Source organism: Equus przewalskii, chromosome 18 (assembly GCF_037783145.1).
Source record: "Equus przewalskii isolate Varuska chromosome 18, EquPr2, whole genome shotgun sequence".
NCBI classification, from domain to species: Eukaryota; Metazoa; Chordata; class Mammalia; order Perissodactyla; family Equidae; genus Equus; species Equus przewalskii.
The window spans coordinates 19,775,007-19,800,324 of record NC_091848.1 but is presented as its reverse complement, the minus strand read 5'-3'; the positions used below and the strand labels follow the sequence as shown (position 1 = coordinate 19,800,324).

The window sequence follows — 25,318 nt, the reverse complement described above, 5'->3', positions numbered from 1 at the left end:
TTGTCCTGTCAGATATCTAGATGTATCATAATGCGAGTTTGCAAGCTCAAGTGTGGGGTTTCTGAGACAAAATTGACCAATGGGACAGATTAGAGATCCAGAAACATATCCGTGCATATATGGAAACCTAATATGTGACAGGTGTGCTTTCAGATCATTGAGGAAGGATAAACTATCCAAAAGGTGCTGGGGCAATTGGTTATCCATATAGAAAAAAAAATTGGATGCCTATTTGACACTACACACAAAAGTCAACTCCAGATGATTAAACAGTTAATTGTGAAAGGCAAAGCTACAATCTATCAAGGAAACTGTATGAGAGCATATCCTTTTGGACTTAGAGTAGGAAGGGATTTCAAAATGTTCAAAAAATTGCTAACTTAGAACACATTAAAATGAAGAACATATGTACATGAAAAGGCATCATAAAGAAAGTGAAAACAAGTAAACTGGGAGAAGCTATTTGCACACAATAAACAGACAAAGGTTAATAGAGACTTTTCTAAAGAATTCCTACAAATCAATAAGAGAAAGACAAGCCAGTAGAAAAATGGTCCACATATTTGAACAGGCACTTCACAGAAAAGGCCTGGGGAAATAGGCTCAATCTTCTTACCAATCTGAGAAATGGGATTTGAAAGCACAATATCCTGTGGATTGATGAAAATTAAAGATCTGAAAAGTCTAGGGAAGGCTGTAGACCAATGGAGTCACATCCACGGCTGCTTTGGAAAGCAATGGCATTACCTGGTAAAGCAGAAGCTGGACATAGGTTTGAACCAACCATTCCCAAGTTAGGAATATATCCTAAGAAATGTTTTTACATGTGTACAGGGCGACACCAACAAGAAGTATTATAGCAGCATAGTTGGTATAAAAAGAACTGGAGATAATGCAATGTCTGCTAGCAGTAGATTGGATGAATAAATGGTAGTACAGTCATGAGTCGCTTACCAATGAGAATAGTTCTGAGAAATGCATCGTTAGGCAATTTCTTTGTTGTATGAATATCATAAAGTGTACTTACACAAACCTAGATGGTAAAGCCTACTACACACCCAGGCTATAAGGTACTTATCTTATGGGACCACCATTGCCTATGTGGTCTGTCATGGACCAGAATATTGTCATGCAGCACGATTGTATATTTATATGACGCCATACTACACATCAGAGAAAACGAGCTATAGTTACATCAGCACTGATAAATCTTAGGAACGCAATGTTTGGTGAAAAAAGCAAGTCGCAGAACAATTCATACGGTATGATTCCATTTATATAAAGTCTTCAGACATTCAGAAGTAAATAATATATTGTTTTAGGATTCAAATGGGACAAATTGGTGAAGAAAAAAGCAAGAGAATGATAATCACAAAATTCAGGATGGTGGTTTTCTCTGAGTGGGGGCTGGGATAGGCAGGAGGATGCTGTTAGGGAAGCCTCCTCAAGGGCTTCAAGAATTCTGATTGTTTTATCTCTTAAGCTCAATGAAGGTCACTCAGATGTTTATGATATCATCATTCTTTGGATGTTAACATGTGATTAATATTCCTTTGTATGAGTTCGATATTTAATAAAAGCAATCCAAAGAATATTTGCTCCACATTCAGCTGTAATGTCCTTGGCCAATAACCTCTCTCTTCTTTAAATCCTAAATTAGTGATTGTGCCTATTGTCTTATTTTGGCACCTGCAATTTAAAGATTAGAGTAAGCTCACCTACCAAAGAAGGTTTTCAGAGAAGAAAACATTTTCCTTCATATTGTGTGTGTGTGTGTGAAATGGAGGATAAGGATGGAAATCAGTGTTTTGCATATAGTGGATGAGACCAGAAAAAGGACTGGTTTGAATTAAAAGAATGAAAAAAATGTAAAATTGACTTCAATTTCCCTTGAACTATAAAACATTTGTTTTCAGAATTTTTGGTGGACTTTTCCTTCCACTCAGTTGCTTGGCCTCTCCTCAAGCTATTTCCCAATGTTTCACCTCTTGAGGAATCCCAGGGAAGCCAATATCCTGACAAGACTTGGGAATAGGCAGTGTGGAGTGGAGCTGAGGACTTTTGGCTCCCGGCCTCAGGGACTGCTGCAGGAGGACAGCTGGAGAAGCCGAACACACAGAGGGCAGGTCAGCAGAATGAGAAGAAACTGAGGGCGGAACAATTACCAGCAGTTCTGGGCAGTCCTGCCAGACAATCTAGTTAATTTATTTCCAAATAATTAACTTGAGGACCTTAATTATCTAGATTCAATATTAGCCACCATCACCTTCATTATCACCACGAGTACCACCAAGAGCATCTTCAGCAGAGCAATAGATGCTGTTCAAACCCAGTTTTAACATCTGTCTTCTCCTATGAGAGTCTGTGAGTTAGGCAGTGAAGATGAAGATGTGGTCAAGGAAGAGGTACAGACGAATGAACCAACATCAAACTAAAGATACTGGTGGAGTGGCAGATTCTATTGCTGTATTTGTTGGCTTTTTTTCCATTTGTCTTTGTCTTTGTAGTACAAAGCCGTGTAGATGGATTTCATAAGCCTTGGCATCCCCATTGCATAAATAAAGTTTGCTGAAAACTATATTTACTTATAGTCAATGTTTTAATTATTTTAAATCTCATAGTTACTGGAATCCTACTTTGAAAATAAAAAAAGCAAAGTAGTAATTTAAGAGTTTCATGGAATCTTATTGGTGCAGAATATGAAGCTAATTATTTGCTCCCTTTAACTCCACAAATATTGCCAAAATATCGTATTCACATGTTTATTATGTCCTTTGACATGCAATTTTCAGCTCTATCTTAACTCAATTTTCCTCTTGTGGGCTTGGCTGTTCACTGCTGTGCAAATATCTCATGTTTGACAAGAGCCTATGTAAGCCATGGGGTGCAGGGGAGAGAGTATGACCTTGGGTTCAAATCCTGATTCCATCGCTGGCTAGTTGTTGGACTCTTGGAAGTTTTTAAAAATCTCTGAGCCTCAGCTTCCCCATCTGTAAAATGGGCATAATAATCCCTATCTTTTAAATGAAAAGAGAACGTTTAACGTAAAACATGTAGTTCACAGTAATTACTTCTTAAATGTTAATCCCTTTATCTGCAAAAAATATATACATATCAAAATGTATTTAATTAAGTTATTTGATGAGAATAAATAGGATGTGAAGCAAATACATCACCTTCACCTGCTCTGATGAAGGCTTCAAAATCTTAGGAGGGCTGGCCATTGACAGTCACAGTATTGCTACAGGGCAGCAAAATCTCAGGTGTTCTGCACCATCACTGGCAGTGGACCAGTGGACCTTTTTTTTTTTTGAGGAAATGAGAAGACTACATACAAACTGTGAAATTTTGAAGCAACACATGAAATTTTAGTCTTACAGTAACCATCTTGCTGAAAGACGGTTTAGCTTAGTTGACTTGGAAGCAGATAAAAAATAACTTGAGGGGTCTGGCCTGGTGGTGTAGTGGTTAAGTTCAGGCACTTCACCTTGGTGGCCCAGGGTTCACAGATGCAGACCCCAGGCACGGACCTAGCACCACTTGTCATCCCACATAAAATAGAGAAAGACTGGCACACATGTTAGCTCAGCGACAATCTTCCTCAAGCAAAAAGAGGAAGATTGGCAACAGATGTTAGCTCAGGGCTAATCTTCCTCACACACATAAACAAAAACAAAAAAACCACAACTTGGTTATGCATCAAGAAAAAGCATGTGAGGGGTCTGGCCCTGTGGCCTAGTGGTTAAGTTCAGCATACCCCACTTCAGTGGTCCAGTTTTAGTGTCCTGGCACAGACCTACACCACTCATCAGCGGCCACACATAAAATAGAGGAAGACTGGCAGCAGATGTTAGCTAAGGGCAAATTTTCCTCAGCAAGAAAGAAAGAACAGAAAATGCCTGTGAAAACCTAGAGATGAGCACAGATAGTACATTTTCAGTTCATCTGCTTGTGTCATGATGAACACTGGGACTTTGTTCAAACACTGGTTGCCTTACAGGCTGTAATTTTATGTAAACATCATATCATTATTTTTTCCATAATTAAGATAAAATAAGATATACAAAGCATTTGGAAAATAGAGAAGTAAAAACATACTTTCCTTCCTGGCTTTTCCCAATGCATACGTTTTTGTGCCTGCAATCATAGTTTGTATGCAATTTTTCAACTTGATTTTTCAGCTAATATTATGCCAAAGCATTTTTAAGTGCTAAGTGATATATTACGTCCCGTGATCTATTTAACAGAGATCTATTGTGAATACTAAAGCTACTTCCAAATTTCTGCTCTAATATATAATTATTGTGAAGAACAATTTTGCTTTCAGAAATTTTTCAAAGGACTTTATCTGTAGGGAAATACAGATTTTAAAAAGAAAAATAAAACTACCAGCTCCCAAAACTACATTCAAGTAAACCTCCCTCAGATTCCTCTTCTTGTGCCCAGCACAATTTATCAGTCCTGATTTCTATCAGATTCTGCAGGCAGGTGAGCCTTGCTTAAGCTGCACTGTGCTAGTACAGGCAGTTGTGTTTAAAATTTAGCTTCACCAAACACAAGTCATAGTACAAGGTCAATGAGAAAGAGAGAGACGCAGAAGAAGGAAACAAATGGAGAGAAACCAAATGTTTAAAATTGGCCAGAGAATTTTATGAATGCATTTACTCCCTAAACCCAGTGGGACAGTTGGATTGAGCTGCATATTTATAATTTTGTCTTTTAGTAACACTGCCTTTGACCTTTTATTTTTCTTCTTATTTCCCCATTTCTTTCCTACCCCAGGCTATTCTTCCAACGACTTTGAGGGCTCCATGGATCTGTCCATCCTCTTCTCACCCTCTCATAGTTTCTACTTTCCTTTCCTGCCATATGTCCAGTGCCTAGAAATGCAATTTTCATCACTTCAGTTCAGTATTTACTGAGCATTTACTATGTGCCAAGTACAGCGATAGGTGCTGCAAATTTGATGGGGAGTAAAACACAAAGCATGTGCTGGTCCAGAGGCTGGAGGGAGGTTCTGACTGAGTGGCTATCTGAAGTTAGCTAAGTGATGACTGGGCGTGTGTGTGCCTGTGTGAAGGACTTTTCTGACAGAACAGCCTTTGGAAAGTTATGTGGTGGGAGTGAGCGTGAAGAGTGCAAGGGGGAGGAAGGACAAAGTGTCAGAAACCCTACTCCCTCAATGCCTAGCCCATTCCATATTAACAGTTGCACGACATAAAGCTCAGTTGCCTAATGCTTTCCCCGCGGCATCCTCTCCAGGTAGCTAGGTTAAATGGTTCTGAAAAGTCCCCAGAGTCCCAGTGATTTACCTTTTCTCATCGTGTCTGTAAGATGAAGAGGTCCGGCCACTGGTCCATATAAACATCTTAGAGGATGGTGGTCCAGGGGCTCCTTTCTTTATGGTGGAATTTCTAGAGGGATGGCGAAAAGACCTAGAAGAGGTACACACGGAAGTTAAATCCATTACTTTGAGTTTGGGAACTCTATATCAACAGCAACCAATAGCTCTCAGTAGATTGACTCTCAAATAAGACCAGGTTTCTGTTGCTATAGGGCAGCAGTTCTCAACGCTGGCTGCACAATAAAATCAACTGGGAATCTTTTGAAAAACATGCAAGCATGGTCCCTCCCTCAGAAATGTGCACTCAATTTTTTAAAAGCCTCTTAGTTGTTTCTAATGCACAGCTAGGGTTGACAGCCACTGCCTTAGGGAAACATGGCTTTCTAATTGATGTTCATTTCATATTCCCTGTGAAATCTCTTCTCCAAAAATATAATTTTGGTATGGTTTCACACTCTGTAGTATACTATATTTTCCCAAAATTTTGGTTCAGATTTGGCTACCAAAATTCTATTTTCCTTAATGCTGACAGATGTGACATGTTGGTGGCAAAACTTCATTTTTTAAATACACTCTACTGTTGCCGAAGCTGTGAGTTTGTCCCATGGCGGCTGAGTCTCTGTCTGAGAAAATCACAGCTGCGGTGGTGGCAGCTACTCTCTGGCTCCTAGAGGCCAGGTTTCTAGGAATCAGAGTAGTTAGCTATTATTATTTATTTTCTACATAATAATCATTTTCTAGGGAGTTAGAAACATGAATTATAGTAGAACTGTTAATCACATATAAAAGTTAAAATGGTATTTAACAAATAGAACAGGGGCCGGCCCGTGGCCAAGTGGTTAAGTTCATGTGCTCCACTTCTGTGGATCAGGCTTTCGCCAGTTCAGATCCTGGGCAGGGACATGGGACCGCTCATCAGGCCACGCTGAGGTGGCATCCCACATGACACAGTCAGAGGCACACACAACTAGAGTATACAACCATGTACTGGGAGGCTTTGGGGAGAAGAAGAAGAAGAAGAAAAAGAAGATTGGCAACAGATGTTAGCTCAGGTGCCAATCTAAAAAAAAACCCCACAAAACAAATAGAATAAAAGAAAGAAGGAAGGTGAGTCCTTCAGGGATGCACGGTCACTCACGGCTTTCCTTTCGGTCGAGCACAATATTCATGGTAAGCATGAAACTGGACGTGATATTAGCTAGTCTATACTCTATGAGCTACTAGACGCCAGGCACTTGGCATATATTATCTCTGCGTCTATCATGAGATAATAAGCATAACTATGTTATTGCTTATATTATGAAAACTCTGCAAGGTGCATAGTGCTATTATTTCCAGATGACAAATGATGCCTCCAGGAGACTCACATATTTGTTTATATTTAGAAAACCTATGTCTGCTGGCCTCCAATTATCACACTGTTTGGAGAAAGACACATGATGGTGGAGCCCAGCGATTCTCAAACCGTAAAGTGCAGACAAAGTACTTGGGGATCTTGGAACAATGCAGATTCTGATTCAGCGGGTCTGGGGTGGGGCCTAAGGTTCTGCGTTTCTAACAAGCTCTCAGGTGACGCTGATATTGAAGGTCTGTCTGCAGGAAGCACTGAGCAGCAAGGGCTCAGAGCATGTGCTCAGGGTCAGTGGTTGGTTATAGGCCCAGTTTCGTCACTAACTAGGTGTGTGGCCTTGAGAAAGTCACTTAACTTTTCTGGGGCTTCGTTGTTTTTATTCTGTAACACGGAACGTTTGAAACAGATAACCTCTAAGATCCCTCTCAGCTCCAAAGTTTTGTGATTCAGTTAATTGAAGAATGAATCTAAGCATATTTGAAGTCATTGTGCCCTGGCTTTCTGGAAGCAAGTCTGGGAACAGATCTCCTTCTGTAACCCTTGGGTCAGTGTCAGAGAGAGAAGGAACAGAGGCCATGGAGGTAGCAGGTGTTTGGGAACCAGTACAGATGCAAGAAGTCATTCTTCCAGCCGTGGTCTCCACGATAAATAGTGAGAATGAAAGGATACCCTTGAATGGATGCCCTAGACAATTTTAGAAAGATTTAGAAGTTGAATCTGCCAGCTTTTTAAATGACTTGTGTCTAGGTGTTTTCAAGTTATTTATCTTCCTTTTTGGACATTTTTAAAACATATCAAATAGAATGGAGATTAAATCCATTATTAAAACCAGTCAGCCTTCAGGAAGTAAGCATGATTTTAATCTAAGTTGAATGAACTACTTCATAAGAATGAGGATTGGCTTAAACTTTCAGGATGTTATTTCAACATTGAGTCTGGTGGAATCTTCTGATCCCTTTAGCCTCTCCTAAAGCGTTGGGGATGTGGAACAGACAAAGAAAAGTGGCACATTCTGAGTTAAGGTAAAGCAGTAAATTACTGAGCTCCTGTCCTGTTGCTGGTTACTAGCCAGCATTTAGTAGACATTCCATGTACATATACAAATACATAAAAATGCTTTGAAATCATTCAAAGTGACATGAGCTGCAGTGATTTCAATATACTTAGGATACTTTTCAGACTGTGTGTCATTATTCCAGCGTTTCACCCTTCCTCTGTTGTTTTAAGGGGATACAGAAAGGGAGAGATGAAAGATATATTTATTCTAATTAACTGTCTGAAGCTTGTTGGAAAGGACTTAATGACTCCTCAGGTTACTCTAGTAAGTGGATTTGGACTTTCTCCACTCCAGTTTTCTTTCATAAAGACGAACTGTTATTTAAACCTGCTAAGTTTGGTGTTAATTAAAATGAAAAGGAGTAGCTGCTTTAAGGACAACAGCATAAAGGTTCTGTGGAAGTTGAAAACAATTCCAGGCTTCAAAGAAACACCAGGATATGTAAATGGAGGCTGGTTTGGAGACTGGCTTAGCTCGAAGGCAGCCCTCCTGAACTCCTTAAGAAATTGCCTCGACTCTGCTCACTTTATAAGACAGGGAACAACTCATTTGAATTGTGTTTAGGAAAGTGATATAGAGACAAAAAGCACTTTATAAAACTTTGTAATGTGGAATCCTAGCATGAAACAGAGATCTGTGGTAGTGGCTGCACAGGCCTGTGGGCAGGGGGAGGGAACCTGGATCTAATTCCATCGTGAAATGACCCAGGAATTGGGATGAACCTGGCAAAGCCCTGACTATATGACTGCAGATGAGTATGGTCTGAAACCAGAAGCCCTAAGAGACATAATCTCAGTCTTGTATGAAAGCACGGAGTCCGTGAGAATGTAACAAGTTCTTTGTCTCAGGAATTTATAAAGGGTCCCTTTCGATTTCTTGAGCACACATCTCATGGGTTTCTACCTCTGTGACTCAGTTCATGCTTTCTCTCTGCCTCCCATCCCTGCCTGGTGAATGAATTCCTCTGTTTCCAAGGCCATCTCAGATGTCACCTCTTCTCTGACCCACACGAGCTGCTTCCTCAGCTCTGCTCCCAATTCTTGGTACTCACTGCTGTTAGAGCAGGACGTAATTTATCCTGGATGCCCTGCTAGGCTGTGGGCATTCCAGCACAGGGCTGTGTCTTATGCATGTTTTTGGCACAATGCAGGACACACAGTGACACACTGGTTGTGTTTGATGTGTGTTTTTGACCATCTAAGTATCTCCTGGAAAACATGACCATTGGTACTGACTTTGGTCTCCTGTGTGTGGCTCCCTACTGTGGGTGGAGCCAACGTCTCTTTCTGATCCTTCCCTTTGCTGGGGATGTTGTTCCTTCTTCCCGCTCCACCTCCTCTCTTTCCTTCTGATTGTCCTGCTCCCTCTGCCTCTTTCATTGACTTGGATGGAAAGTTTCTATTACTTGCTGAGTTATCAGTCAGGTTTCCTTTAGAAAGGGCAGCAATGGCCTAATGAAAAGATGAGCAGGGGCCAGCCCGGTGGTGCAGCAGTTAAGTTCGCATGTTCTGCTTTTTGGCTGCCGGGGTTCACCGGTTCAGATCCCGGGTGCGGACATGGCACCGCTTGGCAAGCCATGCTGTGGTAGGCGTCCCACATATAAAGTAGAGGAGGATGGGCACGGATGTTAGCTCAGTGCCAGTCTTCCTCAACGAAAAGAGGAGGATTGGCAGCAGTTAGCTCAGGGCCAATCTTCCTCAAAAAAAAAAACAAAGAAAAAAAGATGAGCAGGACAGCCAGCTGGGACCTCTTTGTTTGTCTGCCTCCTGGCAACACTGCTTACCAACCGTGGGACTTTGGATGAATCAGTTTAACCTCGCTGCATCTCTTAGTTTTCTCAGCTGTAAAACTGGGAATAACACTTGCCTGTCTGCGTTACTTGGAAGGTTAATGAGGTAATAGATGCAAAAATACCTAAAGCAGGTCAAGGCACATAGTAGGCACATTCTAAACATTAGTGTGCTTCTTTAACCCCCTGTTATTAATTTTAAAAGCAAATGGATTGGATTTTATTTTTTTGTAAAAAAAATTCAATCAAGTGGCTTTGTACTTATACATTGAAATTATCGATTTTTTTTTCCTGTGGGTCAGTGGCACTCAATAGAAGAAAAACAGTTTCCTGTGACACTGAGATAATAAAATCTGAAATACTTCTTCCTTCACGTTAAGTGCTGATACCCATCCTGAGCAAGAGAAGCATAAAGACGGTGCCCCTGAACCCTGGCCACACATTACAATCATCTGGGGGACCTTCTAAAATACGGGTGCCTGGGTCTCAAGCCAGACCAGTGAGAATCTCTCAGGGTGGGTCCCTGGCATTGGTATTTTTTTAAAAAGCTGCTGAGGTGACTGATGTGCAGCCGAGGTGAGAAACGCTGCTGCAGACTCTCAGGGTCTGATTTCATTTAAGTTGAATTCTTTGTGGAGACTCCTCCTGCCTCTAGAAGCTTCCACTGGAGGGTAACAGTTTTATGAATGCTACTCTGTGCAGTGGCTTACTTCCTGCCAGTGCTGAGGCCTCGAGGTGACGGCTGCAAGGACGAGCAGGATACCAGGCGCAGAAAGAGCAGAGCGGATGCGGATTTCCAGTGTCAGTGGCCTTGAGCTATGCATATGGGGGACCCTTAATGCACTCTTCTTTATTCAGCAGCAAGCAGGAGGCAGTGGAACTATTTAACACATAATTACACGTCTAATCTTGTGTAAAATTGTAATACTAATGACATCACAGCGGCAACTTAAAAGGTCACTTTAAGCACAGGAATTTAGGAATGCTTCTAACCGGGGGAGACTTTATCTCTGCAGACGGCAAATTATACGTTCTCCATAGGAGTTGTTTTGGCTTCAGGGCCTTTGGAGGGAGAAGCTGAATGTGGGGTGATAATTTTAGACCTAGTGATTTAATTTAGAAAACATTGGTACTTCATATTAAGAGCAGTTTTAAAAGTCTCTGGGATGTTTTCTTCCAAAATCAATGACTACACATTTTTCAGTTAATTCGTCCAGGTGTCCATTTGACAAAATTTATAAAGTACCTTCTATGCGACAGACATTGTACTGGGTGCTGTGGGCACCAAGCCACCCGTTTCTCCTTCTAAGGTGTGCATAGACCACGGAGGAGTCAGAATAACAAGTTGATGTTTGCACTATCCCGGAACCGCCCTTTCTAAGGGGGCTATGACTTCCCAGTGGGTATATTCAATAGTCGCTTGTCTCTCCACATCTTATTTAAACTCTCAGTTGCTGAATTTGATATCATTCGTCATTTTCTTCTAAAAACGCTTTACAAATTTGACTTACAGGACAATTCTCCCTTGGTTCTCTTTCTCACTCTCTAGCTGCTCCTTCCATTTCTTTTTTGCGCTCCTATTTCTCTATCGACCCCTTAAATGTTAGTATCATTTGGGGAGACTAGCAAGTTCTACTGAAAAGACTCTTGGAAATACTTCATATACAAGAATGTAAAAGACCTTTCTTCCCCATTTGAGGCCTGGAAGACTGAGTGAACAGCTCCGTTTGCTGCTCAGTTATAGAAGTAAAGAAGTGTACCGCTGGATGCTATGGCCTGTTTTAGAAGAATCAAATTAGAGACAGTGGATTCTCTGAATTTTTATTGCAGGCTGCTTTTCAATAGCTGGGTTGACCATGGACGGACTCCTCTGGCTGGTGGGTGTGGGAGTCACTTGTGACCCCTCTCATATATGTGAACCAATTGTTGCTCAGGTAATCATGGCGTATTTGGCTTCTGTTTTGGACTGACACAGCTCAAGTTAGATAACGTACCCATCCTTTAGCTTGCTGCTGACTTAGCTCATTGAGCTCAGCAATTCCGAGGCTCTGGGCCTTTAATCTTCACTCTGTCACTGATTAATTGCATAACTGCAGGCAAAACACTCCTTTTTTCCTCAGTGTTGACACCTGTAAAAGAATGACTACGGAGCTCAACTCTACTTTTTAGTTACTTAATTTCTTCCTTCAACAAGTATTTATTGAAGATATGTCTGTGTGTCAGGCACCGAACTGGGTGTTGGGGATATGTTAGCAAACACAACATGCATGACCCTTGTCTTATGGCGAGGAGGAGATAGACTGGTCAGATGAATGTGGATGGGGGTCTTTAACACAAGATTGTTATGCACGTTCATAAATAATGTAATTAGTTTCGCATCACATGTACAGTCATCACATCTATCAGAAGTGACTATCTCTGGGCTTAGTTGAAAGAACTTTGAAATAAATTTCAGGTTGAAATCCTAGCTCCACAATGTGGTAATTATGTAACCTAAACACATTGTTAAACTTCCCTAAGCCTCATTTTCTTCATCAAGAAAATCAGAGTAATAACAGATATCGTAAAGAATCGCCATGCAGATGATTTGAAATAATGTATGGCATTGACGAGGCTCTCAGTAAATGTTACTTTTCTCCATTTGGAGGAAACAGCAGACAATTTTTTTTTTTTTTCCAAATTGGCCATACCAACACATCGAGTCCTTCTGCTTGATTCATTTTTTAAAAGAAGTTTTATGCAGAAATGGAAAACCCACTTCTACATGGTCTTAATTAGTCCACTATTCCATAATTCATTTCTTAATGAGCTTTTCAAGTGGATAATCACAACTGATGTTCAGTTTGATTTCTTCCATGCTACATATTTAAAACCAGTTTAATTGTTAAACATTCACTCCATTGGGCATCACACATACACAGCTTGTGTGAGAAAACCTGCTCATAACTCACGTGTGCCTCCTAGATTGGTATGAATGACAGATTTATGCTGAAACCATCCATCTCTTCTCAGTGAATGTGGTTTGATTCTTGCTTCTATTTCAGTTGAAAATCAAGGGAGGCAAACCATAATAAGAGCTTTTTATAGAGAAGAACTAGAAATGACAATAAGAACCATAAAGGTATGAGATACTTCTCTATACCTATATAAATAATGCCTTTATATGCATCCTTTCGTTTAATTCTGACAGTTACACTTATGAGAGCTCTCTCTTTTTACTAGAAGAGTGAACTGATACTCAGAAAGGTAAGTAAATTATCTCAGGTCACATAGCTACTTAAGTGGTGAAGCCAGAATTTCAATGCAAGCCTATACAACTCCAAAACCCATACTCTCTCAACCTATACAGTTTTGCTAGGCAAACCAAGTCCCAAACTCCATGTCAAAGAAATAACAGTGCTAAATGATGGGGGCAACATTCAATTTATTTCTTTGATATGTACCACCACATTCTTCACCGCATCAGAGTTAGAGGGAAAATGAGGGATGGTAGGAAAATTTGAGAAAAGAGAAAAAGGCAAGAAAGTATAGCCTAGTGGTAACAGCATGACGGGTGGGCCTCAGCTCAGGCTTTGCTCCTTATTATCTGTGACCTTGGGAAAGTTACTAACACTTTTCCACCTCTATTCGCTCTTCTGTAAAATGGGGATGATAATAATAGCATATACCTCATAGAGTTTTTGTGAAGGTTGAGTTAATATATGTGGTATGCTTTGTGATACTATTATCTATACGTAGATTATATGTAATAATGCCACTATACCATAATTGTATGTAATAATGATGTATATATCAGTACATAATACATATATAACATGAATATATCCAAGTTAATATAGATCTGTGTTAATCTATGAGTATATATGACATTATACGTAACATATGTGAGTTAGTATATGAAAAGTACAACATGGGAAGAATTAAATCTGTGCTATCATTGTCACCACTTAGGAATGGGTGAAATATGTATTGGATTTGGAAGATAAATAGAGTCTATGTGAAAGTTCACACAGTTAAATGTATTCTGTACACATTCATAAACGTGATCTTTAATTTTTCATGGAGGAAGAGTGAAGAAGGAGTAAGCCATGCAAGCAGCACTAGCTCTGCTGATGACGCGTCTGTAATTGGGGCCCTTCTGCCTCCTGGGTTCCTATTCCTCATTCATAGCATGAGGGAATTGAGAGAGATGAGTCTAAGTTTCCTTTCATCTGAAAATTTTATTTTTTCTGCTTTAGAAAATTGCAATTGAGGGTTGTTCCTATGACTTATTTGACTTCTAATTTGTCAGTGGTTAGATATAATTTCTGTCTATTTTACATTCTATTGATTTCTTAAATGAAGTGTTCAGTATTGCTCATGGGAATCTAGTAAAGTAGAGGGAAGAGAGAGTAAGCAAGCGCCAAATGGGAAGGCAAAATGAAAGCCCCCCCAATGACCCTTGAAGAGTATTTCTATAGACACGGATATAGCTACAGAGTGGACATCTTGGGCACAAGCCTTGTTTTGTTGTCAGGATTCCAACCAGGTTCTTCTACCTAACTTCTCTCATTCCGTGTGCTGCCTACCCACAGAGCCCCATCTCTAACTCAACTGTTAAACCACCGCTCTATCCCAAGGGGGAGCTGTGAGAGTAGAAATTTTAGGTGCTATGGCAGATTGGTGAGGGAGATATTTGAGGGCAAGAAAATATGGTTCGTAGGTCCTACTCTGTCCAATGGTGAACTGTAATTAAATTTGTACATAGCCTCTTCCAGTAGTCGCTCGGAACTGATTACTGATAATATGTGTAAAATTCTACCCCTGGAGGAAACCAGCATACTGAAGTCAGTATTCTTAGCCTCAAACTGAATTGCCCAGTCCTTTCTTTTTGCCAACAGGAGAAAGATTCCTCTGGTTTATCCATGTCTTTTACAGCCAAGTGGAATAGTGGTAAGAAACCAAGAGCTCTGAGAGCAGAGAAAACTGAATTCAAGCTCCATTTCTGCCCTTTTGCTATCAATATTATATTGGATGTGAGTTAATTAAATTCTCTGAGTCTCAATCTCCTTATCTAAAAAGTGGGAATATTAATGCACCCTTCAAAATTTGTTGTGAGGATTAATTAAAATAATGAAGCTGACATTATAGGCAATTATTTATTTATACATAGCTATTTATTTCTTTATATATCCTAATATACATAATATGCCAAATTAAGACCGTTATCCTGACTGATGGGATTTGAGACAGAATTCAAAAAAATCATTGAATATTAGCATTTTAAAGGTGGAAGAGATATGAGAGGTATTCTAGGCCATATGCCATTATTGAGACTTGGTGTTTTTTGGTTTCCTTGGATAGTCTTTTTAAGGCTTTATCTAAAAGCCAAGTGGGTCTAATTGTAAAAGCAGACCTTCACAATGCAAAGGAACTAAGCAGGCAAAAGAAATTTGAAATTCTAAATCCTGCCTTGACCTAGTAGAAGGGGTTGTACTTAAAGATACAAGAAAAAAACCCAAACCAGCAACAGGAGTAGTGACGCTTTTTTTGATGGCTACAGATCAAAGAAAAACCAATTCAAACTGTTTGGATTCTATGGTGAAAGACTCCTGAGAAATATTAAATTAGACATTTAGTCATTTTTTTAAACCCATGTTTTCACAATTGTCTGGAAAACAGCTAATGTGATGATGATTCAGTTGCTGAGGCAGCCCTATAAATAATATGACATTCTTTGGAATAGCTTGCTTAAAGAGCTCGCATCTCCTACATTTGGTAGCCCTAGGATCCTGGGTTCTACATTAGGGACTAAGAACCTAAGGAACTGAGAGAAACTACCTAAGAAGAGGAGAGACTGACAGAATTTGGAATCTTATTTACTGTTCAACCCACATGTCTACCCCCAAATTGTCACTCACTGTGGAAAGAGGTAGCACGGATCAAGGAGGCAGATGGGGTCACTTTTACCTCTCCCTTTCATTCCTTCGTGCTCTGTGACCTGGGATGAGTTAATTAACCTCTGTGAATCTCACTTTTCTTATCTATAAAAATGAAAGCTGTACCATCTACCTCCACCAATTGTTTTAGTTTTAAATGAGAAGAGATGTTAAGTGTCTGGAACTTGATAGGTACCAATCAATGTAAATTTTTAATGTAAATATACATTTACAATGTAAATGTAACATGTTGGTTATTTTGACCAATATCTACTCTCAGGAGCCAGAAGAACTGCCCCTTCTCAAGTAGGGTAAAGCAGCCGACATGTTTTCTTAAAAAAATGGATGCCAACCCATTGAGAAGCACTTATTTAAAGTGCTTCATATTAGATATTGGATGCACAGAGATGAAAGAAAGAGGCGATCTTCCTGTTCCTCTCACCTCATCCACTCGGTCACTAAACTCTTGGATATAATATCTTCTTGACTATCTCTAGAGAACCACTGTCCAATAGAAGTATAATGTGAACCACATATGTAATTTTAAAATTTTCTAGTATTCACATTAAAAAGAATAAAAATAAACCGGAGAGATTAATTATAATAATATATTTTATTTAACCTAATATACCCCAAATATCATTTCAACATGTAATAAAAATAAAAATTATTAACACCGTAATTTACACTTTTTTTAAACTAAGGCTTTGAAGTTGAGTGTGTGTTTTACACTTATGTAGCAGTGCAGATTAACCACATTGGAAGTGCTCCATAGCCACATCTGGACAATGGCTAGTGTTTTGGACTGTTTCAGAACCTACCCTCTATCACTATATCAAATTTAGCAGCAACAATAAAACATCAAGAACCAGCCCTGATGTCCTAGTGGTTAAAGTTTGGTGCTCTCACTGCTTCAGCAGCCTGGGTTTGTTTCCTGGTTGTGGAACCGCATCACCCGTCTGTCAGTTGCCATGCTGTGGTGGCAGCTCACACAGAAGAACTAGAAGGACTTACAACTAGGATATACAACCATGTACTTGGGGGCTTTAGAGAGAGAGAAAAAAAAAAGGAATATTGGTAACAGATGTTATTAGCTCAGGGCAGGTCTTTCTCTGCAAAAATACCAAAACCAAAACAAACCACATGTCAAAAATAATCACTACTTTCATTTCTTGAGTACTTGCCATGTGATGGGCCCTGTGTTTTATAGACATTACATTGACAACCCTATCAGGTAGGTGTTATTACTGCTTCATTTTATGAAGGAGGAAGCTGAGGCTTAGAGAGGTTAAGTAATTTCCCAAGGTCATGCAACTTTGTAAGTGGCAGATCTGAGATTTAAACCCAGGTCAGTTTGACGCCAGTGCTTATCATGCTGCCTGTCCTGGCTTACTCAAATAGCCTCCTGACTGGTTGACTTGCCTTACAACAGGATGTATTGATATAGCTGTGTCAAAATAGCCACTTCAAATTGTAATACGATTATTTGATTAATATTACTACAAAGTAGTGTATGTCACAGACATCCTTGACCTTCAGCCATTTTTCAGCCTAAATCCATCTGTCATCACATTCATGAGGACCATCCAATCCCTCATTTCATTCCCAAGTTGCATTTTGCTAGCGCTGTTCCTGAAAGAAAGGACGATTTCTTAGGGAAAAGGCTGGTTCTAGATCTGGGACAGGAAATACGTAAGATAAATCACATCAGATAGCAAGGCATCTATCGAAGACTCTCAGGGTCATTTCAAAAGGACTCAGGGACTAACCTGAAGATGGAACAAAGATAGGACAGTTTAAGAATCAATCAGGATAACAACTAAAACGGATGAAAATATAGCAAATATGTTTAACTCATGATTTCACAGTATTACTCAAAAAAACCTAATTGATCACCATTAGAAGATGCTAGGGAACCAACTTCTTATACTGAAAACTGATAAGCATAGGGAAAGAATCAATCATCTACCCTACATTTCCTATGTTAACTAAAACCAAATAGCAGGTGAAGCAAAGTTTCTCTTTACAGAAATATTTCACCTAAATAATGAGGATGGGATATTAGAATTAGGCTATCACTGTTTTCAACTCCTAAGGAGCTTATGGGCCTAGACCTTAACCATCAACGATTGTCATCAAAAAAGAGAGACAAGCATAATATCCATTATGAATTAGTCTTCCAACAAAAACCAAACCTGAATCTGATCAATCCTCTAGATCCAATGAACAATTTATAGAAAATAAAGAAGACGAAGAACATGTTACAAAGTCCTGTGGGGAGGCAATCAGCAAAATTGAGACCGTGAGAAACTGCACAGGACAGATGCCCTGGAGTCTTTAATAAATAAATTGCAAAGACAACATAGAGAAAAAAATCTCTAGATTAATTGCAACTTGAAAGACATTATTGACCAATTGTGATGTGTGCATTTTATTTGGATTCTCATTTACTGACCGTGAAAGAAAACGTCACGTTCTTTTCTGTTTTTAATCTTCATCTATTCTAGTACAATTGTTCTAGGATTATTTTTTCTAAATCACACATTTAGTCAGATTACTTCCCTGCTTAACATCTGTCAATGGCATTCTATTTTCTGTAGGTAAACCCCAGAAAGATTTCACAGGTTCCAAGTGCTATACTTGAAGGAGGGTGAAATAAGTGTGAACTTTAGAGAGGGCTTTTTGCAGGAGGTAGAAATTGATAGCCAAAGAAGATGAAGAATGTTTGGAAGACTTTCTGAGAAGAACAATCAAATAGGCTCACATCAGTGAGCATAGTATGCAGGGATTGGGTGGGCATTTGGAGCTTCTTGAAGTGGCGGGTCCACGTTGTGTAGCTGGAGTATGAAGAGCTGTGGAAACCAAGTCTAGGAGGACTCGATACTTGGTGCAGTGAAATTCATCATTGCATTTTCCTTTTTCTTCTTAAGCATCAACACAAAATCAATATAAAATAAAAAATATTTAATCAACATTAAATCAGTGATTCTTAATCCTTTCGCCTTCATGACACATATTCCCTTACACTCCACTCCACGGGCATTCCCTGGTCCTGAGGTTCAGGCTGCAGCATAGACTTCCAGTTATTCATCAGCTTTAATGTGTGCCCTTCATAACTAATCACAGCACAATGTGCCTTGTCACTCCAGCTGAGAAAGTGATGATTAAACTACAAAACCCCTCTTGTGGTGGTGTTGGTAAGGGAGAGTCTAGTGGCAGGTGCCAGGAGTTGGGTTCGAGAGTATTTGAGCTTCAGGGAGGAACATTCTAACTAGCTAGTCCAGAATCAGCAGACAAATCCAGGTCAAAGAGTGAAGTGCAAGTACAAATTCTAACATCAAGGATTATATTCAGATTCAAAGACTGGCCTCATCATGTTCCCAAGGGTGAAAGATGGTTCAGGACCGTGGAGAATGACACACATGCTTCCCCTACTCTCAAGATTTGAGACACGCTTGGCTCTATGATGCACGGAGTGAGCCTGGAACAAATGAAGGGTGGGTCACGGCACAAGTGAGACAGGCTTGGAAGCAAGTGCATTCCATCTTTACTGGTCACTGTGTGTGACTCTCTGCCTTCTACCTTATTGACCATGTGTCTTTGAGTTGGCAATTAAGCATACTTTGGTCTGTTTCTTTATTGTTAAAATGGAATTATTACTGGCACATAAAAGGAACTCAACTGAGTAGCTCTTCCTAATGGATTTATTGCAAAGCTTCAATCATATCAGGTCAAAAGATGACCCATTTTTTTTGTTTTGTTTCTGAACTTTGTCACCTTATTTAAACTGATGCATAAGGTCAAAGTAAAGCTCTTCTCAAACTTCCTTTCACCATATTGCTTTCAAAACACGTCAATGAATGAAAATAAACACTGCAAGCAAATTGTAAAGAAGGAAAATGGTAATTGTTTTTTTCAAGGAACTTCTGTAAGAAACAAAAGGAAATGCAGCTGCAATAGCCAGGGATAGATGCCACTTGAGGACATTTGGCTAGAATTGTCCATGATGAATCATGGAGGCAGGAAGATTGTTTCAGATTCTGTGGTATATCCTAGATTTAGAGTTTACACAGCACTGGGTCAACAAGTTTATTGAGGAAAACTAGAGGAGAAATCAACTTAAGCTGGTGTTAGTTAGTAACATAAATATTTATGCTTTACAGTAACATAAATATTTATGCTTTACAGATTTTACCAAAAATAATCAATCACTCTGAACACCTATTTCCTGTTAACTGATAGGTTAAGCTCTTTGTTATCTGAGACTCATAAGACCCTTAGAAGTTATTCTTCTCCCCTGTATCTGATGCTTCAATCTCTCTGGAATACTGTAAACAAGGAGTTATCCAGCTATTGATTAAACAACTCTTGTGGTGGGGAACCCACTTTCTTTGGAGACAGCTTTCCACTTTTGGACATTTCTATTTGATGGAAAATGTTTCTATAATTTGAACTGGAATCGTTAAAGTCTCCCCTAAAGTATCATGGGCATAATAATAGTAAAATTTATTATTTAATAGTGCTGTATATATTTTAATTAATTTAATTGCCACACAACCTCTACAAGACAGGTACTCTTATTGTTTCTATCTTACTAATGAGAAAACTAAAGCATAGGGACATTAAATAACTTGCCCAAAGTCAGAGAGCTGGTAATTAGAGGAGCTGGGATATGAACCCCAGGAGCCTACATTTGAGTCTACTCTTAAATACTGTACAATTCTATTTTTCTGAATATAGTACTTCTAGTGTCATCTGATCAGAGCTGAGGATGGCAAAACTATCACCTCCTTCTATTTCTGTATCCTGAGATTGCGTTAACATTGCTGGCTGGTATGTACCATGTTGGTCATGGTACATACAGGGAATTGAAAGTCAGGATTTAGATCCAGAAGTTCCACTCCTGCCTTGAAAAGGCCATGTGGAGGTCCCAGGTTTTATCTTGAAGACGATAGAGTCCTATTGTGCATTTTTAAAAACTTTTTAGTTTGAAATCCATCACACACCTTTAAGTAGGGAGAAAGCCACATGATCATATTCACATATTTAAAATATTACTCTGGGGGCCGGCTCCGTGGCCGAGTGGTTAAGTTCGTGCACACTGCTGCAGCGGCCCAGGGTTCCGATCCTGGGCGCGGACATGGCACCGCTCGTCAGGCCAAGTTGAGGCGGTGTCCCACATCCCACAACTAGAAGGACCTACAACTAAGATATACAACTATGTACAGGGGGCGTTTGGGGAGATGGAGCAGAAAAGAAAAAAAAAGATTGGCCACAGTTGTTAGCCCAGGTGCCAATCTTAAAAAAAAAAAAAAAAAAAAAAATTACTCTGAAGGTAGTGTTGAAGATAAATTAGAGCAGGATGAAACGAGAAGCAGGGAATTCGATGGCGATGGCCATAATTCAAGCAAGATCTGAAGGAAGTGGAGATGACAAAGAATGAAGAGATCCGGGCAGTGTTTGGAAGGTGTGCAGTCAGGACTTGGTGACTGGATTAAAGGGAGAAAAGATGATGGAAAGAGGATTTAAAAAGGATTTCCAGGTTTTTCTTTGGGGACTGTGTGGATGGTGGTGACATTAACGGCAGTGGGGAATATAGGAAAAGGAGCAGTGCTTTGGGGCAGGAGTGGGGTGGGTGGAGTTATGGGGGAAGACGGAGAGTGGCTGGGAAGGATAAAGAAAAAGCCAAGCGAAACATCCAGGGGATAGGGCTGCAGGCAGTGGCTGAGTTCAGGAATTAAGAAGGAAAGTCCAGGTGTGTACAGCATGCGCAGTTTGGCTTTTGTTCTTCAGAGCCCCCGAGGATAAAGTCCGTGAGCGGCCCTTGATGTCTTCCTGTGTCAAAACTCAAGCAAAATGATGCTAATTTTCTGTATTGTCTTGTCAGTTATAAATGAATTTGCATTTGCATAAGGAATAACATGTTTGACAAGAGCCATATTCATCATTTCAAATGTTTCCCAAATACTCTAACAGGGTGGCCGTTTCGTATAAACGGTATGTCTGACGATGGTAAGTGATTATCTCTCAAAAAGAAGAATTCCTATTTTAAGAATCTAATACTTTTAGTGTGAAAATACAGGAAATTTAGGTTCTAGTAAAAGAAGAGTCAAAGGTCTATTCTGTCTAGAATATAAGTGCTACGTCATTCCTCCTCAACCAGTCTCTAAAAAAAGTATTCTTGTCTTTACCTTTTAAAAAGTTTCTGTGGGCTTCTCATTTATCGATGAATTCATTTACAAAGTATTTGTTAGAAACATACTAGCTACCAGATACTGCACCAGATGTGAGGGATTAATTCCCTGTTTTCGGCCAGTATTAGTAATATAGGAAGTCTTAAAAGAAGTTGAATACTTAAGCACAACAATGAACTTGGTGAATTGGCAACAAATATTAATTGATGAACTACTATTTTTTTTTTCTTAAAGATGTGCTTTTTGGTGAGGAAGATTGGCCCTGAGCTAACATCTGTCGCCAATCTTCCTCTTTTTTTTCTTCCTCCCCAAAGCCCCAGCACGTTGTATACCCTAGTCGTAAGTCCTTCTAGTTCTTCTATGTGGGACCACTGCCACAGCATAGCTTGATGAGCGTTGTATAGGTCTGTGCCCAGGATCTGAACCAGAGAACCCTGGGCTGCCGAACTTGAGTACGTGAACTTAACCACTACTCCACTGGGCCGGCCCCCCTGCTGACCATTTTTAATAGCCCACTTTTCTTGCGTGAATTACATATTAGTTCTTGCTCCAGAAAGCCGAAGATGCTACAATATGTCTCTAAACTTTGGATGCATTTCTGGAATCAGGCTGCAAATATTCTATGGCATCAAAAGTGAACCTGATTCAGAAAGTGGTTCTATACTTGCGTTTATATGAGGATGGTTCTGGGAGGCCTGGTGGCCTCTGGAAGTTGGAATCTTTTCCTACCTTGCAGAAGAGCTTCTAGTCAAAATTAAGGTAAAAGAGACAAGAAAAATGCTGAGATGCTGGATAGAAAGAACACACAACATTAGACCTTTAAAATTGCCCTCAGTTTTTAAATGACATATAAACTGTTGGTATAGTTTTGAGCTATTGTCCCTACTGTCTGTTCATTTTGGATATATCCTCAATGACAATGGGGGAGATAAGGATGGTAGAGTTGTTTCAAGCTCGAATGGAGAAAAAGGAAGTTCCTTAACACGTCTATCACTCTTGTCTCCATTCCAGTCCATAGCTGGGTCCTCTTAGGATGTGCTTTTCCTAGTGTCAGTGACACAGGCCTGGCCTGGCAGGCCCACATCTCTCCTGAAATATGAATGAGAGCAGAGGACTCAGTCCCACAATGGATCAGAGTCCTCTCTGTGTAACTTCTCACTGAGCCACTATCTTAGACCATCTGATTCCCTGAATCCCAGGTCTTTTCTGGCTCAGCCCTTCCAGATATACCCAATTCTTCAAGACTATGAGATGGAAACAAGGGGATCTATGGAACAGGGGCCTGGGGCATTGTTATGCACTGAAGGTTTGTGTCCCCTAAAATTCATAAGTTAAAATTCTAATCCCCAAGAGGATGATATTTGGAGGTGAGGCCTTTGGGAGGTGATCAGATCATAGGGTGGAACCCTCACGACTGGGATTACTGCCTCTATAAAAGAGACCCCAGAGAGCTCCCACGACCCTTCTGCTATGTGAGGACACAGTGAAAAGACGACTCATCTATGAATCAGGAAGTGGGCCCTCACCAGATGCTGAATCTGCTGGCACCTTGATCTTGGACTTCAAGCCTCTGGAACTGTAAGAAATAAACTTCTGTTGTTTATAAGCCACCCAGTCTGGGGTATTCTGTTACAGTAGCCTGAATGGACTAGGACAGACACAGCAAGGGCTCTACAGATCTGTCTCATCCTGCTCATCCTTGTTTCTTTTACGTTATATCTTCCCAAGGCTCAGACTGGAGAAAAGTGTAGCAATGAAGGCTAGGACTGTAACCGAAGCAGAGACCCTTGTCCTAAAAAAAGTTAAGTTAATGTTTTTGAATAGAGGCACACTGAACACTTGCTCTGTGGCTGAAATGGAGATGTAATGGCTTCCTGTCTGTAAATGAGAACCTGTGAATGCACACCGCCTGACCTCATGCAGTAGGGCAATTATTTCAGTAAAAGAAGATGAGGTATCATACATTTTTCAAAGAATGCTCTTGGTGAATTTCTAGAGTCCCCAAAGGGACATTGATCTGGAGTATGGGTTAGTGGCAAGCGTGAGGAGGATGAGGCAGCGCACTTGTATATGTGGTAATTTCTAAGACACGCACTGCATTCCAGTAACGATTGTGTTCTGAGTGTCCTGTTCCGTTAAAAAGACATTTGGCTGAACAAAGGGTGAGGCCTATTTGATTATATTCTGGACTCAGATTCAAAAAGGGGGGGAAAAGCAGACCTGAGATTATTGAGCATTTACTGCTATAAAGAAGTAATCACCCATGCAAAATGTAAAGGTCGTATTGATTAGTAGGAGAGCAGTAGGAGAGGAGTAAATCGCCAGAGAATGAGGAATAGGAAATACAATGTGTTTAGTAAGTCTTAAGACTGGAAATCAGGAAGCTCCAAAACCTTGAGCAAAGGGAGCAGAAAGGGAGGATGATAGGCATTTTCTCCTTGTTCCTATTCCCAACTCAGAAGAGCAGTCACGCCTGGTTGATCTGGAAGTTTGCCTGGGGCCCTAAGATGCCCTGGCCTATGCCAGCTTTTGCTTTTGCAAGTACAGAATAAGGAGAATCAGCAGCAAAATATCAAGGATACCTTCTCTTTCTGAAACTGTCAACAGAGCTCAGAGCATTGAAGTCTTTGAAGTGACAGAGGCAAGTGGTGTGGCTGCCACTGGCTTTGAGTTCCAAAGAAACCATGAGGGGAGTTCAGGTCAGATTGACTCCCTGATTGGGTACCTAAGATGCTAACCGAGTCCAAAACTGAGCTGAGATGGAAAGTGACCACTACCAGTTATACCTGACTAGTCCTGTATGCTCTAGTTCTTTAAAACTTGCCTCAAATAAGCTGTTTTTTCAACAAGTATTTATTGAGCACCTGTTATACGCAAGGCGTTGTTATCTGCATCAGGAAATTTAGCAGAGAATGAAACAGATCCTCATAAAGCTACTAAATTAAACCATATGAAATTGTAGATACTTGACCATTTTTGACCTATGCAAATGGCAACTTCATATAGTTCAACCTAATACATTCAAGTGGGAGTAAAGAGATAAAGACAAATAAGACTGTACATATATCATGTCGGTTGGTGATTAGTGTCTTGGAGAATGTTGCACAGGGTGGGGTGGGTGATGCTGAGGGAGAAGGGGATTGGTAATTCATATGCAGCAGCCAGGGAAGCCTCACTGATAAACTGAAGCTTTGATGAAGACTTGACGTGGTAAAGGATTAAGCCAGCGGTTAGGAGGTAAGAGATTTCACATGAAGGCAGGAGAACAGCAAGTGTAAAGATGCCGAGGTGATCATGTACTTATAGTTTTTGAGGAACAGCAAGGAGGCGAGTGTTAACGTAGCAAAGTGAGTCAGGTGCAAGCGGTTGGAGGTGAGTTAGAAAGTCAGAGGCAGCCAGGTCCCAAAGGGGCCAGGAGGCGATGGTCTGGACTTGTTTTTTGCTCTGAGTGAAATAGGGCGTCACTGCAGGATTTTGAGCACTGGAGGGACATGAGCAATGTAGATGTTACTGGACTCACTCAGGCTGATGTGTTGAGAATAGACTGCAGATGACAGGGTTTGACACAGGGAGTCCTGTTTTGAAGATGTAGAAATAGTCAAGAGGTGATGGCCTTGTGAGCAGTATGGTAGCCGTGGAGGTGCTGAATATATTTTGAAGGTAGA

At 40.2% G+C, this 25,318-nt stretch overlaps 1 protein-coding gene across 6 annotated transcripts in view; it reads right to left on the bottom strand.

Annotated features, from left to right (window-relative positions):
* The window catches only part of KCNMB2 (potassium calcium-activated channel subfamily M regulatory beta subunit 2), a 224,279-nt gene that overhangs the window by 27,151 nt on the left and 171,810 nt on the right, over positions 1-25,318 (bottom strand). For 4 of the 6 annotated variants that reach the window (XM_008522684.2, XM_008522762.2, XM_070582401.1 and 1 more), the window contains one exon: positions 5,313-5,435. In XM_008522684.2, the coding sequence (XP_008520906.2) occupies positions 5,313-5,435 (123 nt within the window). Of the gene's footprint in view, positions 1-4,777; positions 4,881-5,312; positions 5,436-16,368; positions 16,504-25,318 lie in introns of all 6 variants that reach the window. The other 2 variants (XM_070582404.1, XM_070582403.1) reach the window with 2 other exon arrangements.